The following is an 18,846-nucleotide window of genomic DNA, read 5'->3' as shown; positions in this document are numbered from 1 at the left end:
GGCACTGTGTGCCAAAACTTTGGTGATACCCAATAAATAATTGGGAATATAAAGGGTTCCAAAGGGTTCTTCGGCTGTACACATTGGTTTCAGGTAGAACCGTTTTGGGTTCCATATAGAAGCCTCTGTGGAAAGGGTGAATAAGCTGAATACAGTAGCACTTGTAGATCGAGTGTGAGACTATCTTTACAATGTCATAATTTGATACTTACTGTCGCCATGACACTTGAGTGGTCCGACTTTATAGGCTGCCTCTGATCCAGGTCTCTGTATATCCCCAACAACCACCCATCTGACCGGCAGATTCTCCTTATGGGTGAGCAGACCAGAGTCAGTCGCCCTGGGTTACATAAAACAGAGGAGAGATGCATTAAAACAACAGAGGAACAAAGGACCAGATCAAAATCTGTGTATATTGGCCTATGTTGCTTTCTTCAATTGATCCTAATTAACAGCCATCCTGAGTATTTGATTTTTGGTTAGTTTATGAAGCACAGTAACGGTAGGTTGTCTTTGTGTCTGGATTCACAGTGTGACAGTAATAGCAGGCAGCTGGTCTGGTTGCTCTCGATAATCTCTCTAATATGTATAGCTATCGATGAGAAACATGGTATAGGGTGGAGGTGTATAGCTTCGGTTCTCCAGAGCTAACAGGATACACCATTTGTTGCATTTCAATGGCAAGTTGATTACTTGGGCTACCAGGTGTGTGGAATCTATAGCCAATCAATATGAGAGAGAGTGAAAGCGAGAAGCAGGATGGGAGCCTTCGAGAACTGGAGTTGTGCACTGCTGGTGTTGTAAGAAATACACATACAGAGATGTAGGATGAATGTTATTTTTATACAATAGAGTTGTAAGTACAGTATACTTCTGCTGCATCTTTGGAGACGTAGGCATTTGACTCATACTCCTAGAATTAGAACCATTCCTTCTGGCCAGCTACTTCCTGTTCTGATTATTGCTTAATCAAATACCACTAGGGCACAAACAATCACAACAGGAAATAGAAAAGAAAATTGTGCCGATTTTAACAACCTCCATCCAGATGATGTTTACTCTCGCTGATGTTTATGTTCTTGTAGTCTTATTACTGTTGTGGGGGCTATAAAAATTTCATGAAAACAAATACAAATGCCGGTGAGAGAACAAGGCCCTTTCTGAATATGATAAAAAATTGAAAGGTGAATCTCAGTCAGTAGAGAATCACACTGAGGTTTGAGTACAGCAGATGGTATACTATAGCATGTTGGGGCAGAGATCCAGACATTACATAGGGAAGGGTGGACAAAAAGGAGTTGAAGAGTAGTGGGGATTGTTGTTCAGAAGATGAGGAAGAAAGAAGAAGTAAATATAGAGAGAGATTTTTAACCTTTATTTAACCAGGCAAGTCAGTTAAAGAACAAATTCTTAATTTCAATGACAGCCTAGGAACAGTGGGTTAACTGCCTGTTCAGGGGCAGAATGGCAGATTTGTACCTTGTCAGCTCAGAGGTTTGAACTTGTAACCTTCCAGTTACTAGTCCAACACTCTAACCACTAGGCTACCCTGCCACTCTTTATAAAGAAAGAGGGAAACAGACAGAGAAAGAGAGTGAGAGAAAGAGGAGAGCAGATACAGTGGGGAGAACAAATATTTGATACACTGTCAATTTTGCAGGTTTTCCTACCTACAAAGCTTGTAGAGGTCTGTAATTTTTTATCATAGGTACACTTCAACTGTGAGAGACGGAATCTAAAACAAAAATCCAGAAACTCACATTGTATGATTTTTCAGTAATTCATTTGCATTTTATTGCATGACATAAGTATTTGATCATCTACCAACCAGTACGAATTCTGGCTCTCACAGACCTGTTAGTTTTTCTTTAAGAAGCCCTCCTGTTCTCCACTCATTACCTGTATTAACTGCACCTGTGTGAACTCGTTACCTGTATAAAAGACACCTGTCCACACACTTAATCAAACAGACTCCAACCTCTCCACAATGGCCAAGACCAGAGAGCTGTGTAAGGACATCAGGGATAAAATTGTAGACCTGCACAAGGCTGGGATGGGCTACAGGACAATAGGCAAGCAGCTTGGTGAGAAGGCAACAACTGTTGGCGCAATTATCAGAAAATGGAAGAAGTTCAAGATGACGGTCAATCACCCTCGGTCTGGGGCTCCATGCAAGATCTCACCTCGTGGAGCATCAATGATCATGAGGAAGGTGAAGGATCAGCCCAGAACTACACGGCAGGACCTGGTCAATGACCTGAAGAGAGCTGGGACCACAGTCTCAAAGAAAACCATTAGTAACACACTACGCCGTCATGGATTAAAATCCTGCAGCGCACACAAGGTCCCCCTGCTCAAGCCAGCGCATGTCCAGGCCCGTCTGAAGTTTGCCAATGACCATCTGGATGATCCAGAGGAGGAATGGGAGAAGGTCATGTGGTCTGATGAGACAAAAATAGTGCTTTTTGGTCTAAACTCCACTCGCCGTGTTTGGAAGAAGAGGATGAGTACAACCCCAAGAACACCATCGCAACCGTGAAGCATGGAGGAGGAAACATCATTCTTCGGGGATGCTTTTCTGCAAAGGGGAGAGGACAACTGCACTGTATTGAGATCTTGGCCAACAAACTCCTTCCCTCCGTAAGAGCATTGAAGATGGGTCGTGGCTGGGTCTTCCAGCATCACAACGAACCGAAACACACGGCCAGGTCAACTAAGGAATGGCTCCGTAAGAAGCCTCTCAAGGTCCTGGAGTGGCCTAGCCAGTCTCCAGACCTGAACCCAATAGAAAATCTATGGAGGGAGCTGAAAGTCCGTATTGCACAGCCCCGAAACCTGAAGGATCTGGAGAAGGTCTGTATGGAGGAGTGGGCCAAAATCCCTGCTGCAGTGTGTGCAAACCTGGTCAGGAACTACAGGAAACGTATGATCTCTGTGATTGCAAACAAAGGTTTCTGTACCAAATATTAAGTTCTGCTTTTCTGATGTATCAAATACGTATGTCATGCAATAAAATGCAAATTAATTACTTAACAATCATACAATGTGATTTCTGGTTTTTTGTTTTAGATTCTGTCTCTCACAGTGTACCTATGATAAATATTACAGACCTCTACATGCTTTGTAAGTAGGAAAATCTGCAAAACCATCAGTGTATCAAATACTTGTTCTCCCCATGGTATATATATAGAGAGGAGCAGATATATAGCGAGAGAGAAAGAGGGGAGCAGATAGAGAAAGAGATTGAGGGAAATATATAGAGAATGTGATGGTATTGTACCATTCTTTGCGGTCAGCGTCACAGTTGCAGTAGTGGTCTGAGTCGATGCAGTTCCCCTGAAGACCGCAGCCACACTGCTGGCTCCCTGGTACCGCCCCGCCCCAATACGTCTGGGGCTCATCTGTACGACCTACCCACCAGGTGAATGGAGATCCATCTGAGATAAAGACACAGACACACACACTTTGAAGGTGTCGGATTCTGGAGTAAACTTTGAACATTGTTATACTCAGAGAATAGGAACATTAGTTACACAAGAGACATGAGGGGTGCCATAATGAGGGGCTGAGTGCAGGGAAAACAATTGCATGTGACAGTACTGATAAGGGGAGAAACCGTTGAAGGCTCAGATCACTTAGCTCCCTGCTTAGCAGGAAGGATGCAATGTTTAGAGATAAGGAGGAGACTCCACCCAAAGTGGGGTATGAATACCACCACAGGGGAAGCTATCTATTTGTCTGAATACAGTTGTGTCGACCCTTTGGGAAGAATAAAACTTGGTCAAGCTTCTCTAGTGTCCGTGAGTTATTTACTCTGATAAATGTTAACCTAACAAAGGGGTGTGTTCAAAAATACTACAGACTCCCAAACTCCTGTTCATTTATTTACTATGTAGGGCATGAGATGTTTGGGTAAAAATGTAAAAACAGATCAGACAAGATGTGTTTTACCTAAAGATCAATTTGGTGCTATTTGCAATGAGGACACTAATGACATATAACAGAGACACGCTCCACAAAAAGACTGTAACAAGAGGAGAGAGAGTGCTTAATTGAGAATGGTTTCAGTCACCACTTTCCCCCCAAAAACAGGCCAGACTCCAGAGTGCTGCCTTGAAAGAGAAAAGAAAGTCATTCTCATTGATTATTTCTTCCATCACTCGTCTGATCACGTTCCCCCACCTGAAGCAGGCTGTCTGGTTTTAAACAGAAACCTAAAACCATACTCTATCCCTCATTATTCTTCATTTGACATTTTCCAGCATTATTTATTTAGCTTTGACATTGTTTTCCTCTTCCCTCAGTCAGCCTCTACAGTAACGAGACAGCTAATGGACAGCAATTACACTGTGAAGCTGTGAGTTGCCTTGTTTCATGTTCATTTGCAGGTTTAAAAGAGTCATTACAAATTAATATCATATGGCAAACACCAACGACACACCAATCAACGCAAAAACGAATCACCTAAATGCTAACTCACTCAGTGCATGTACCATAACACATCCAGAAATGATGAATATTCTAGCATAACAATATGACGGGTAGGCCTACATAGAACAATCCCCCCCCCTAAAACATAAATGAATTTGCAACAATGAGCACAATAATCAATTTGTGACATCTGCTTAAGCTCTGCGGGTGGAGAGCAGCACTCCCTCTCACAGGGTGTCTCCCAAATGATACCCTATTCCCTAAATAGTTCACTACTTTTGCCGGCTCTGGTCAAAAGTAGTACACTATATAGGGAATAGGGTGCCATTTGGGATGCGTACACTGACTCACAGTTGACTGAGTGAGCAGGTTTTTAATCATCCTGACCTTTATGGCTGGCTGGGATCAATACTGTTAATAAAATGATTCACCTGGTGTGTTTAAGAGGAGTGACTTTCTGCAGTGGTAGAGGACTTCCTGCTCGCAGTGCTCTGCCTGGGTAATTATGGCCCAGAGCTGTTCCGCGTCGGCAGAATAGTTAAAATAGGCTAAATGCTGATTTATCCCAGATGAGGCCTTTAATTTGGTTAGCTCCGTGTTATTGTGTTGGATCACCAGCCATGTTTTATCTGGAGGAGAAGAGAGAGAGAACAGAGGGAAATCCTAGGATCATTCTAAATAATTATGAAAATGTTAATGATAGCAGAGACAGTGTGAAAATGGGGATGGGGTGGGTGGGAAGACGAGATGTTTCCGATAGCAGCTGGTGCCAGCCCTGAAGGATGGAAATCCTGTCAGAAGATCTGGGATCTCAGCCACAGCTCACAGCTCAGTTACTTACCGAGAGCCATCAACAGCCCCCTAAACGAGGTGTCTATCTGTTTCCGTCAGTGAGAGAAATAACTAAACTGCCACTGGCGGGCAATAAGGAAGTACCATATGCCAGATTGTTGGTGGCACTTTAACTGAACCCTACTTCTCTGTCATAACAGATTTGCATTAGGCAATAGTAAAAACTAAGTGGAGATTATTTGTCACACTGCCACCAGTGGTTATGTATGCAGGGAAACCCTAACTATCCATGCAGTGGTATAATGTATATATAATGTAACAGGGAAACCACATAGTCATCCAGTGGTTTAATTAGCTTGTGTGTGTGTGTGTGTGTGTGTGTGTGTGTGTGTGTGTGTGTGTGTGTGTGTGTGTGTGTGTGTGTGTGTGTGTGTGTGTGTGTGTGTGTGTGTGTGTGTGTGTGTGTGTGTGTGTGTGTGTGTGTGTCTGTGTGTCTGTGTGTGTGTGTGCGCGTGCATGTGTGTGTGGTTTACCTGTCATGTTGCAGTAGATCAGCTGTGACTTTATCGGACCACTTCCGTCCACATCTATGTAATACAGGCCTGATGTGTTACCCTGGTGTTTATACGCTTCACATGACTTCTCATAGACAGCTGAGTAGGAGAAAATATACACAAGCACTTAGGTTACCTACTGCCAGTGTGAAGTACTTATGTAAAAATGCTTTAAACTACACCTTAAGTCGTTTTTGGGGGTATCTGTACTTTACTTTACTATTGATATTTTTTTACAACTTTTGCTTTTATTTCACTACATTCCTAAAGAAAATAATCTACTTTTTACACAATTTTCCCTGACACCCAAAAGTACTCGTTACATTTTCAATGATAAGCAGGACAGGAAAATGATCTAATTCACATACTTATCAAGAAAACATCCCTAGTCATCCCTACTGCCTCTGATCTGGTGGACTCACTAAACACAAATGCTTAATTTGTAAAAATGTCTGAGTGTTGGAGTGTGCCCCTGGCTATCCTTAGAATAAAATAAAATAAATAACATGGTGCCGTGTAGTTTGCTTAATATAAAGAACTTGAAATGATTTATACATTTACTTTTGATACTTGAGTATATTTTAGCAATTACATTTACTTTTTCTACTTGTAAGTATATTTAAACCCAAATAGTTTTACTCAAGTAGTATTTTACTGGGTGACTTTACTTTTACTCAAGAATAACATTCGCTGCTTTTCCCCCACTGCTGAAATTAGTACTGACTGAAATTATGAACTGAAACAAATACAACCACCAACAGACACATGCGCAAGAATTCCAATTAAATGTACATTACACAGGAACAACTTTTAGAGCAAACACTGCCATGTTTCCACTAGATGTGAAAGTAAGTATGATAAGTTAAGAACTTGAGACCTGGCATGTGGTCTATATGTAAATTTCCAAATCAAGTCTTTAACACCACTTCCTGAAAGAAAACAATTGTTTATAATTTATACTGTTTATGAAGATTTTGACATCTAGGATTGCTTTGGAGGAAAATATTTAAATGTTTCAGCTGAGGAGCATACTTAATGCCTTTGGGTGGCAAGGGCTGTCCAATGATACTTTATAATGTATTCACATTTCTAAATGAATAACTCACAGAATATACGTATACCAAACACAAAATGCATCTTTTGTAAATAATGTCTGAGTATTGGAGTGTGCCCCTGGCTATCCGCAAATTATTATTTTTTAAACAAGGCAAATGTGCTGTCTGCTTTGCTAAATAATAGGAATTTTAAATGAATCATACTTTTACTATTGATACTTAAGTGTATTTAAAACCTAAAACTTTTGGACTTTACTCAAGTAGTAATTCACTGCCTGACTTTCACTTTTACTTGAGTAACTTTCTATTTATGTAGCTATACTTTTACTCAAGTGTGACAATTGGGTACTTCTTCCACCACTGGGTGTTCTTAATGTTTTGTATACTCAGTGTACATAACATGTACATACAGTACTAAAAGCAAATCAAATGAACGTTCATATTCTAATCTATGACACCAAGGCACATTGGGTGTGCAAACAGAACACACACATACACAAAGCAAACAACACAAACTTTTATATTCCAAGACACTAAGCCATGTTGGGGTGTGCCAGACAACAAGGCTCCACTGACGCAGAGCAGCGAAAGGCGTTCTTTGTTTTGGGCACTCAACTCTCTCCACTCTGATTTACAGTAGCTTGTGTGCCAACAGCCTGTTCTGTTGATGTAATGTGTGTGTTTGAGCCAGCAGTCTGTTCTGTTGTTGCGGAGGTTGTTACATTATTGATGTGCTAACCATCATTATTTGAAAGGAGACGCACAGAAAACCATTGCATTCTAGATTAAAGGGTGCTAGCTGGTGTCCCTAAGGAATGCAAGCCCCATCACTGCAGATGTTGCCATTTCTTTGACTCTGTCCGTAATGGCTAACTATTCCCTGTATAGTACACTACTTTTGACCAGAGCCTTTGGAGCCCTGGTCAAAAGAAGTGCACTTTATAGGGAATAGGATGCCATTTCAGATGCACACCGTGTGTATACCAGTCTATATTATTCTGAATAGCCATTGGTTAATGGCTAGTGGGCATGTCTGACTGATAAATAATTAATACATGGCCATATCAATAACAACATTAACAGGAGGTTGTATTCAGTGTATTCCCTTTCACTGTTACCCTGAGCAGGGTTCCTCAGTTAATTCTTTGTTCCTGCCAAGAACAGACACACCTGCAGCTAATCAAGGGCGTGTTAATCGGGTGTATAAGTGCTGGGCAGGAACAAAAATGTGTACCTCTGTGGGTTCCCCTGAACATGACTATGAAACCCTGCTATAACTAGAACACATTGACCTGGCATAATACAAAACCCTCATGAAATAAAGAATAGGTACAATGATGAATGCTCCTGTTTTTTTTTGTGCACCATTTTGACTCGAAAGTCATCGTCTGGCAATTTGTACTGAGCACCATGCAAGTCATTGGATGTGCGTTCACAACGTATGAAACAATACAAACCCTCCCCTCTTGTCAGAAAATAATAACTAACAACCTCTAACAGTTTAGTCACACAGTATATCTCCATTCTCGTAAATATCTTATTTCCTCCTCACCTGAAACACTTCCTTAATTCCAATTTAATTATAGAGACAAAGAAAATCACCAGTCCTTTTCCGGTCTCCACCAGCACTTCAATTTCAACGCAACTCAAGTGTGAATGTGTTAAATGGTGAGGCGATTATGTTTGACTGACAAGTCGCTTAATTTAACGTTCAAATCTTCCATACAATTTATGATGACTCTGAGCGGACTTAGAGAGACAGAGCGAGAGAAGCTCTCACATCATTAAAGGCTTTGTCCTAATCCTTATCAATGGTGAGGCTTTGTCAAACGGGTCAGGCACTGCAGCAGGCTATTGCTGCATCAGAGATAAGACGCTTGACCTTGAATCCAACTGGCTGTGTCTCTGTGCATGTTTAAGGAACAAACACAATATCTTCTCGACAGTATGTTTGTTTAGTCTGTTTAGTTCTGCGCTAGCTTTACAGTTTGGATATACACCTTCTGCTTCGAGCGGTTACTAATCGCATGCAAGCAAGCACACACACAGGTTTTGAAAGAATTCTTCAGTTCTAAAAACAACACTGTGGTTTTAAGATTTTTAAGAAACACACAAGGTCTCCTTACAGCTGTGACATGTTGCTCCACTGTAGCCCGTGTTCGAACAGTTGCAATGGAAGGTACTCCAAGACTGGGTGCATCTCCCCCCGTGTTCACAATGGCTTGGAGAGCATCTGAAAAGAGAAGAGATTTATCCCCCACAGGTTTCTGAAGGTCAGAAATCTTTCTGTTCCTTTTTATACCTCTGAAATATACATTTAGCTCAATTTTAAATTACTTCACCAATCAGTGAGGATAGAGTGAATGCTCTATCTGAACTCCCGAGTGGCGCAGCAGTCTAAGGCACTGCATCTCAGTGCAAGAGATACAGTCCCTGATTCAAATCCAGGCTGTATCACATCTGGCCTTGAATGGGAGTCCCATGGGGCGGTGCACAATTGGCCCAGCGTCATCCAGGTTTGGCCGGTGTAGGCCGTCATTGTAAGTAAGAATGAGTTTTTAACTGACTTGCCTAGTTAAATAAAGGTTACATTCAAATGGAGAAGCTTGCTGTGGAGCGGGTAAGTGATTTAATCTGTACAGGAAAGTCATTAAGAGCAACTTGTATTTTGCCGTAATAGCATGGTTTAATCATACTGAAAGACAAACACACACACACACACTGTGCTGCCAGTCACAGTGTAGGGCGTGAGATGTAACTGAAAATATGATGGTGAGGAGAGAGTGAAAGAGGATGGAGGAAGCTTGCCTTGAGGCACTGGGCATCTTGTTTTAACATGCATTATCAGAATTCGTCCCCAAAAATTATACCTACGGAGGAGCGGCTTCTATGGAGGAACTCTGAATATGTTTGAACTTCCGAGTTGGTTTAACGTTGGACCAGCTCACAAGGTTGTGTGTGCAGGACTAGCTAACAATGTTGTGTGTGCAGAGCAGCACTAAAATTAAAAACACATCTAACCTGTTTATAGTTAATAAATCCAATGGGAAATGTGACTAGTATTGACTTGTATTAACTAGTATTGAAAAAGTATTCTGTAATTAAACCTCTCTCCCTAATTTCTTAATTATGTTTGTAATGTCAGTACGCTACAGTAGGCTAACCAATGCTTCAGAGGGGAGGGGAGGGGCAGGTAGCCTACACACCCACTGGCAAAGATTTCCAGCTGGCAGGCAGATGCTGGAATACGTTTCTGAGTGACAGAGTGAGTGCTTTTGCATAGGCTGTTGCGATTTTTGTTGGACTAGAAAAAAATGCCCAGAACGTACAATAACGAAACTAACTGATTCCCACACTTTTAAAATAACGTTTTTGCTCCGGGAACAGTATAGATCACTTTAGTTTTCCGTTCTGTTCCTCAAATAATTTAATTATTTTCAATTTTTGGGTTCTGTTCCATGAATTGGTTCCAACCCCTGGCGCATAGTCAAACTATTTTCTCAGAGAGACATATCTCACAAAATCATTTTTTTTGGCATCCTGTGAATGCCTAAAATAAATACATCTCTTTATGTTTTATAATACTGTCTTTAATATCAATTCATCTGCTTTTGGTTCAAGGCCCAGTGTTCTTTCGATTTTCTACACCTTTCTCAAGTTTTTTCAAGACCTGTAAAGGTAGGCATTCTCAGAATGTCCTCTGAAATGGTCAGCTCTGAGAACTAATAATGGGCACCATTACAATTACACTACTGTTCAAAAGTTTGGGGTCACTTAGAAATGTCCTTCTTTTTAAAAAGAAAAAAAAGAAAAGCACATCTTTCGTCCATTAAAATAACATCAAATTGATCAGAAATAGTGTTGTGACGTTGTATTAGTTAATGTGACGACTGTCAAGCAAATCAAGCAATTAATAACTCATTAACCTGGGGCACCATTTCCCAAATTAACGAATATCAATTTTACAACAGTCGCTAATTAATCAGTTTCCTCTACAGTCTCATTCTGAACGTCGCATAAACCGGGAATCTGCACAGACCCGGGTCCCACCAATGAGTTCGTACCACACCAATCTTAGTTGATTATTTATTTACTAGAAAGCTAAAATGATGATAAAAGATCCACATGCACAAAAACACAGTCTAGGCTATTGATTAGAACTTAGTATAACGGGCCAACACACTATGGCGCGTGTCACCCAAAATGGGGATTTAAAAGAGAGAGAAAAAGAGAAAGTACACAAGAGAAATATACATTTGGGTGCATTTGTCAGCTATGCTTATTTTAACCCTAGCCTTGCCCCGAACTGCCGCTCTTATGGGTCAGAATATAATGATGTAATTACGTGTGGGAGGTCTCAGATGGGAAGCTCCACGTGGGTCGTTTACGCTTTTCAATGACGCACTTCTCCGGCGCAACTCTCTGGTTGTCCTCACGATGTCAGTGTCCTTTTGGTCTGATTCCTCGCCCTTGGTCTGGGAGGGGTCTTCTGAAGACAGACAGCTCTGTAGCTCAGAGCTCACAGTGTAGGAATGAAACAGTGTAGATACCACGATTCGATGGAGAGTGGAGGTTAGGTGGACCGGCTTAAATTCACCCGCTTAGACACAGCTACTCATCAGTAGCATGGGTAGAAAAAGGTCTTCAACCTTGGGTTGAGTTTTGGGTTCATTTACTTTTTAGACCTTGGCTGCAGCTCGGGTCACTTAGTCTGATATGTTTATTCTTCACTCACATGTCTTATACCCTCGGGTCAGAAGTGGGCGCAACCGCCTTTAGGGCAATTCTCTGGGCATACCAAGTTAAGAGACAAGGTCTAGATTTGACTCAAATCCAGTTTTAGACAACTAACTTCACATTTCATCTTTAGCAAAATATTCTCTTTGATTTGGACATTTTCCACACAACGTACAATGTATAAACATCAAACATATACTGGGAAAACTCTTAAAGTTAATGTTTTCGTAATAACGTAATCTATTAACCTTTAATAACAGAACAAAAATGACATACATTTTCATATTCCATCTATCGTCATGAACACCATTGTGGCTGACGGAAACCATTGTTCCAAAGTCCCTTTATTGCATGTTTAATGTTCTGAGGTTGGTTCTCCATAGTGAGAGGACAAAGGAATGTTGTCTGGGGCCTAAGATTTACCATGGGCGTGAGGGGTCATAAAAAACCCACATCTTCAGACCCCTAGATCTCTCCTCCTATGTTGGGGGTGAGAGATAATCTGTAGGGTTGTGGTCTCCGGTATCCTGACCTGATCAGGACAGTCATGACAACAGTGTAGACATTGTTAATGTTGTAAATTACTATTGTAGCTGGAAACGGCTGATATTGTATCGAATATATACATAGGCGTACAGAGGCCCATTATCTGCAAACATCACTCCTGTGTTTCAATTTCAAATTGTGTTAGCTAATCCAAGTTTATCATTTAAAATGATAATGGATCATTAGATAGCCATTTTGCAATTATGTTAGCACAGCTGAAAACTGTTTTCCTGATTAAACAGTGAAGAGGCGACTCTGGCGACTCTGGATGCTGGCCTTCTAGGCAGAGTTGCAAAGAAAAAAACATATCTCAGACTGGCCAATAAAAATAAAAGATTAAGATGGGCAAAAAAACACAGACACTGGACAGAGGAACTCTGCCTAGAAGGTCAGCATGCCGGAGTCGCCTCTTCACTGTTGACGTTGAGACTGGTGTTTTGCAGGTACTATTTAATGAAGCTGTCAGTTGAGGACTTCTGAGGCGTCTGATTCTCAAACTAGACACTAATGTACTTGTCCTCTTGCTCAGTTGTGCACCAGGGCCTCCTACTCCTCTTTCTATTCTGGTTAAAGCCAGTTTGTGCTGTTCTGTGAAGGGAGTCGTACACAGTGTTGTACGAGATCTTCAATTTTTTGGCAATTGCTCGCATGGAATAGCCTTCATTTCTCAGAAAAATAATCGACTGACGAGCTTCAGGAGAAAGTTCTTTGTTTCTGGCCATTTTGAGACTGTAATCGAATCCACCAATGCTGATGTTCTAGATACTCATCTAGTCTAAAGATGGCCAATTTTATTGTTTATTTAAATCAGCACAACCATTTTCAGCTGTGCTAACATAATTGCAAAAGGGCTTACTGTCACGACGACCGCCGGTCTACTAGCTGCCACCAATCACCTTTTCCTTTTCTGTTTGTTACGTCTTATTGGTTGCACCTGTTTCTTGTTTGAGTTTTGGTTCAGGACTATATAAGCCTGTTAGGCCCGCCTGCTTTTGTGCGGCCTTGTTTTCTGTTAGTCTAGGTTGGTTGCGTGTTGTGTTCCCTGTCTGTTTGTGCCCAGTTTTGGGTTGGACACTTTGTCTTCGCCTGTTGTTTTTGGCGTTAATTGTGGATTCCGCAATAAAGTTCAGTTTCCCACATTTTCTTCTGCTCTCTGCACTTGACTCCACACCCACCACTCCAGGCTGTGTGACACTTTCTAATGATCAATTAGCCTTTTAACTTTTTTATGGCTGGGGGCAGTATTGAGTAGGAGTACTCCGGTTGGAACTTTATTGAAGCTATATGTTAAAAACATCCTAATGATTGATTCTGTACTTAGTTTGAAATGTTTCTTCGACCTGTAATATCACGTTTTGAAGTATCTGTCCGATATAACGCTGACCAGAATTAGCGTTTGGATATGTATACCAAACGCGCTAACAAAAGAAGGTATTTTCGAACAAAACAAACACTTATTGTGGGGACACAAAATAATCCCGCACAAGCCTAGGCAGGCCTAACCGGCTTAAATAGACACAAATCATACCATCGGTATGGGAGGTGGACATGAAGCTGGGAGGAGACATGAAGCTGGGAGGATGGGAGTCGACTCGATGGACCTCTCCTCGGTATCACAGAGGCGGGACAGCGTGTCGGCCTTAGTATTTTGGGAGCCTGGCCGATATGAAATCGTGAACCGGAAACGGGTAAAGAACATGGCACACCTAGCATGACGCGGATTCAATCTCCTCGCTACCCGGTTATACTCGAGATTACGATGGTCAGTCCAGATGAGGAAAGGGTGCTTAGCCCCCTCAAGCCAATGTCTCCACACCTTCAGAGCCTTGACTAAAGCTAACAACTCCCGGTTCCCCACGTCATAGTTCCGCTCCGCCGGACCGAGCTTCTTCGAAAAAAAAGCGCAGGGGCGGAGCTTTGGTAGCGTGCCCAAGCGCTGTGATAGCACGGTTCCCACCCCAGCACGGCTCCCACCCCAGCCTCGGACGCGTCCACCTCCACTATGAACGCCAAAGAGGGGTCCGGATGCGCCAGCACGGGTGAGTCAGTGAATAGCCCCTTCAGATGAGTGAAATCTTTGCCCGCCACTGCTGACCACCGCAAACGTGCCGGTTCCACCTTCAGCAGTGAGGTAATGGGAGCAGCCACCTGACCAAAACCCCGGATTAACCTCCGGTAGTAATTGGCAAACCCTAAAAAACGCTGCACCTCCTTTACCATGGTTGGAGTCGGCCAATTACGCACGGCTGTAACGCGGTCACACTCCATCACCACCCCAGAGGTGGAAATGCGATAACCCAGGAAGGAAACAGCTTGTTTGGAGAACACACATCTCAGCCTTGACGTACAGGTCATGCTCCAGCAGTCGCCTAAGTACCTTACGCACCAGAGACACGTGCGCGGCGCAGGTGGCGGAATAGATCAGTATGTCATCGATGTACACTACCACCCCCTGCCCGTGCAGGTCTCTGAAAACTGCTGGAGCATTCTTCAACCCATACGGCATGATGAGGTACTCATAATGGCCAGATGTGGTACTAAATGTGGTCTTCCACTCATCCCCTCCCCGGATACGCACCAGGTTATATGCGCTCCTAAAGTCCAGTTTTGTGAAGAAACGCGCCCCGTGAAATGTCTCCACCGGCGTGGCGATGAGAGGTAGCGGGTAATTAAACCCCACTGTGATTAAATTTAGACCTCTATAATCAATGCACGGACGCAGACCTCCCTCCTTCTTCACAAAAAATAAACTCAAGGAGACGGGTGACGTATTTGGGTGATAGCCAAATCGGCATATTCAGAGGGAATGCGCACAGTGGAATCCTGGTCTGGACTCTCCACCGTTGTCACACCGATGGAAACTCCTTTGCACCTGCCTGAACACTCCTCTGACCACCCTCGAAGAGCCCCCTGTCTCCGTGAAATCGCCGGATTGTGATGAGCCAGCCAGGGAATTCCCAGCACCACTGGAAACGCAAGTGAATCAAAAAGGAAGAGACTAATCCGCTCCATATGATTCCCCTGAGTTACCATGTCCAGTGGAACCGTGGCCTCTCTGACCAGCCCTGACCCTAATGGGCGGCTATCTAAGGCGTGCACAGGAAAAGGTTGGTCTAACGACACCAGGGGAATCCCTAGCCTTCACACGAGCCCACGATCCATGAAGTTCACAGCTGCGCCTGAATCGACTAGCGCCTTATGCTGTAGAGAGGAAGAAAACACAGAAAAATAAATTAGCAAAAACATATGGTCGACAGAAAGCTCTGGGTGAGTCTGGTGCTGACTCGCCTGGGGTGAACGAGGAGTGCTCTGCCTGCCATCCCGACTCCCAGACGAGCTCCTCCAATCGGCAGTGTGTCCTCTCCGACCACACCCGGTGCAGGAGGAACCTCCTCCTCCGGTCCCCTTCGATGCGGCCCCCCCTAACTCCATGGGGATTGGAGCAGGAGGGCCTGGAGGTGGAATCTACAGGGCCCGTTCTGGATGCCCGCGGGCAGCCAGCAGGTTGTCTAGTTGAATGGACATGTCGATCAGTTCATTGAGGGTGGTGTCCCGTCACGCCATGCGGATGTCCTCCCGGAGGCTACAACGATAGTGGTCCATCGTTCCACCCCGCTCCTGCAGCTAAGGTCCGGAACTCCAGTGCAAAGTCCTGCGCGCTCCTCGTCTCCTGTCTCAGGTGGAACAGCCATTCACCTGCCGCTTGGTCCTCTGGTGGGTGGTCGAACATGGCCCGGAAACGGTGGGTGAACTCGCCGAGTCTGGGCCATTCCACACTGCGTTGGCCCACTCCAGGGCTCGACCGGTCAGACAGGAGACGAGGACGCTCATGCTCTCCTCCCCCGAGGGAGTCAGACGAACGGTAGCCAGGTATAGCTCCAGTTGTAGTAAGAACCCCTGGCATCCAGCCATCCCCCCATCGTACTCCCTGGGGAGCGCCAGACGCAGGGCAACGGATCCGGACGCTGAAGGAGGGGTAGGTGGTGCTGGTGTAAGAGGCGCTGGAGGTGAGGTAGGGAGGCCACTCCTCTCCCATCGGTCCATCCTCTCCATCATCTGGTCCATAGCCGACCCAATCCGGTGGAGAATGGTTGTATGATGGAGGACCCTCTCCTCCATCGATGGGTGAGGAGGTGCGGCTGCTCCTGCTGACTCCATGAAAAGGTGCGGGATTCTGTCACGAGTTACTAGGAGTGGAAGGTAGGAGTCAGGCACAGAGAGCAGAGGGTTCAATATTTTTTATTTAATTATCAGGAGAAAACGGTCACACCAAGCACAGGGCGCATACACACTGACCAACCCAAAACACAGGGTAAACGATCCAGAAAACAAAACCACATCCACAATCAACAGTGAACACAAAATAATCCAACACAAACCTAAGCGGGCCTAACCGGCTTAAATAGACAAAAATCAAGAAACACAAAAGGAACAGGTGCAACTAATAAGACTAAACTAACAGAAAAAGGAAAAAGGGATCGGTGGCGGCTAGTAGACCCGTGATGGCGACCGCCGAGCACCGCCCGAACAGGCAGGGGAGCCACCTTCGGTGGGAGTCGTATTGTAAAAATGTATGAAAACAAAAATGTTAAGGTTAGGGTTAGGCATTAGGGTTAGCAGTGTAGTTAAGGTTAGGATTAAGGTTAAAAATCTGGTTTAATGTCTTTGTGGCTGTGCCAGCTAGTGATCACTCTGCAGAGCTGCCTCCAGAACAAGATTCATTACGAAAACAGTAACCTGCTCCCCATCATCCCCAGCCCAACCTGAGACAAATCCAGTCCAACCTGAGACACATCCAGCCCAGCCTGAGACACATCCGTCTGCCTGACCTGCTGGCACTGATCCCAGAACAGCCACTGAGCTGAATCACAGGATTTCACAGGCTGCCTCACACACTCTCACTGCTGCCTCATACACAGAGAAACACTCTCTTTCTCAATCTCTCTCAAACACTTTCTCTTTCACTGCAGCCTGATGTTCACATGGGCAGCTTTCTTCTCATTCAATATCTCCCTCCAAGAGAGCAGAGGATGGAAAGCTAAGCCTGCCATGAGTCATGTAAAGATGGACCTGACAACTTCATACACCTGCTAGCAGGTTCACATATAACAAACAGAATGCACTGAGCTAGAAACTCTTATTACGTACCTTGATCCTGTTCAACACACACACACACTAAAACAGAGGTTCAGGTGCATGCATTTCAGGACATTCTCTCTCACACACACACACACACACACACACACACACACACACACACACACACACACACACACACACACACACACACACACACACACACACACACACACACACACACACACACACACACACACACTATCCCTTTCTTTTCTCCACACTATTGTATCACATTCTATGGATCATAGAGATCATATTAGTATTCTAATTCCTAATTATGTTATGGATGGCCTTGGTCCCATAATCTTCCACACAGTGCAACTCCATTTTGTAAATACTGGAATGGGATCAATCCAACGAGACACCACTGCTGTGTATCACCGAACTGGATATCACCGCACTGTATATCATCACAGTGTTTCCATCCAATTCTACTCAACATGACTCCAAGTCATTACAGTTCACCGCCAAGTCACTGAACCCCCCGGTAAAGACTATTACCGAGAAAAGCTAGCTAGAATGTCCTAAAAAGAGCATCAAAGAGCTACAAAGTAAATAACCTCATTCCCCTGAACAGCATGATGGGACAGAGAGTAAACTTTGTTTTTCTCGTGGTAGTGTCTGCAGTGTGTGTGTGAGTGTGAGTGTGAGTGAGAGTGAGAGTGAGAGTGAGAGTGAGAGTGAGAGTGAGAGAGAGAGAGAGACGCAAAAACTTCTGACCCACTGGGAATGTGATGAAAGAAATAAAAGCTGAAATAAATAATTCTCTACTATTTTTCTGACATTACACATTTTTTATATAAAGTGGTGATCCTAACTGACCTAAAACGGAATTTTTACTAGGATTAAATGTCAGGAATTGTGAAACACGAAGTTTAAATGTATTTGCCTAAGGTGTATGTAAACTTCCGACTTATTTTTTTCATACACCTTTTTTTGCCAATAAAGCCAGTTTTAAATTGAGATTGAGAGAGCACCTGCTTGAGAACACCTGCGTGTTTGCACCTGCGTGAGAGCACCTGCATGAGAGCACCTGCTCCAGGGCTGTATGCCACAGCTCACAGACAGGGTGACAGAAGGCTGGGGCAGCTAGGTACCCTCAGCTACCCATAACCCCCCTCTCTCTCTGGGCCCTGATGCCGCCTCCCGCCCAACCCTTGGCAGGCTAAGCCACGTGCATCGTGATCCCAATTACAGAGGGGTGATAAATATAGCCGTGTCACGACGCGGGAAAGTCACAGGCTGAGAGACAGGCAAAGCAGGCCCGGAGAAACAATGGTGAAGGTTACAGTGTTGTTTTCTTAGTTACCATTCACTGGTGTTGTCTGAACTGTAGTGTTTTCAAGGGTTGGCTGAGCCTGACAGGGGCCCTGCAGGAGACAGGTGAGACAGGTCTTCAGGTCCTCTCCCCTAAGCCTGGAGACCAAAGGTGGCCCAACGTCACATTATGAGAGACGGACCCCATGTCATCAACGCGACCTCAGGAAGAGATACTGGTGCATCCTGGTGGTGGGGTGTGTGTGTGTGTGTGGGGGGGGGGGGATCACTGCAGGCTGACAGAGGCTAAACTCACTGGTCCAACACTCCTCACT

The 18,846-nt window shown here is 44.1% G+C and overlaps 1 protein-coding gene across 2 annotated transcripts in view; it reads right to left on the bottom strand.

Annotated features, from left to right (window-relative positions):
- The window catches only part of cntnap3 (contactin associated protein family member 3), a 216,530-nt gene that overhangs the window by 83,684 nt on the left and 114,000 nt on the right, over positions 1–18,846 (bottom strand). For both annotated transcript variants that reach the window (XM_020484881.2, XM_031826267.1), the window contains exons 11-15: positions 8,959–9,065; positions 5,757–5,876; positions 4,863–5,060; positions 3,281–3,437; positions 213–340 (exon numbers count right to left, since the gene is read on the bottom strand). In XM_020484881.2, the coding sequence (XP_020340470.1) occupies positions 213–340; positions 3,281–3,437; positions 4,863–5,060; positions 5,757–5,876; positions 8,959–9,065 (710 nt within the window). The remainder of the gene's footprint in view (positions 1–212; positions 341–3,280; positions 3,438–4,862; positions 5,061–5,756; positions 5,877–8,958; positions 9,066–18,846) is intronic.

This window comes from Oncorhynchus kisutch, linkage group LG6 (genome assembly GCF_002021735.2).
Source record: "Oncorhynchus kisutch isolate 150728-3 linkage group LG6, Okis_V2, whole genome shotgun sequence".
Lineage (NCBI taxonomy): Eukaryota > Metazoa > Chordata > Actinopteri > Salmoniformes > Salmonidae > Oncorhynchus > Oncorhynchus kisutch.
This window is presented reverse-complemented; position numbering and strand designations above follow the sequence as displayed.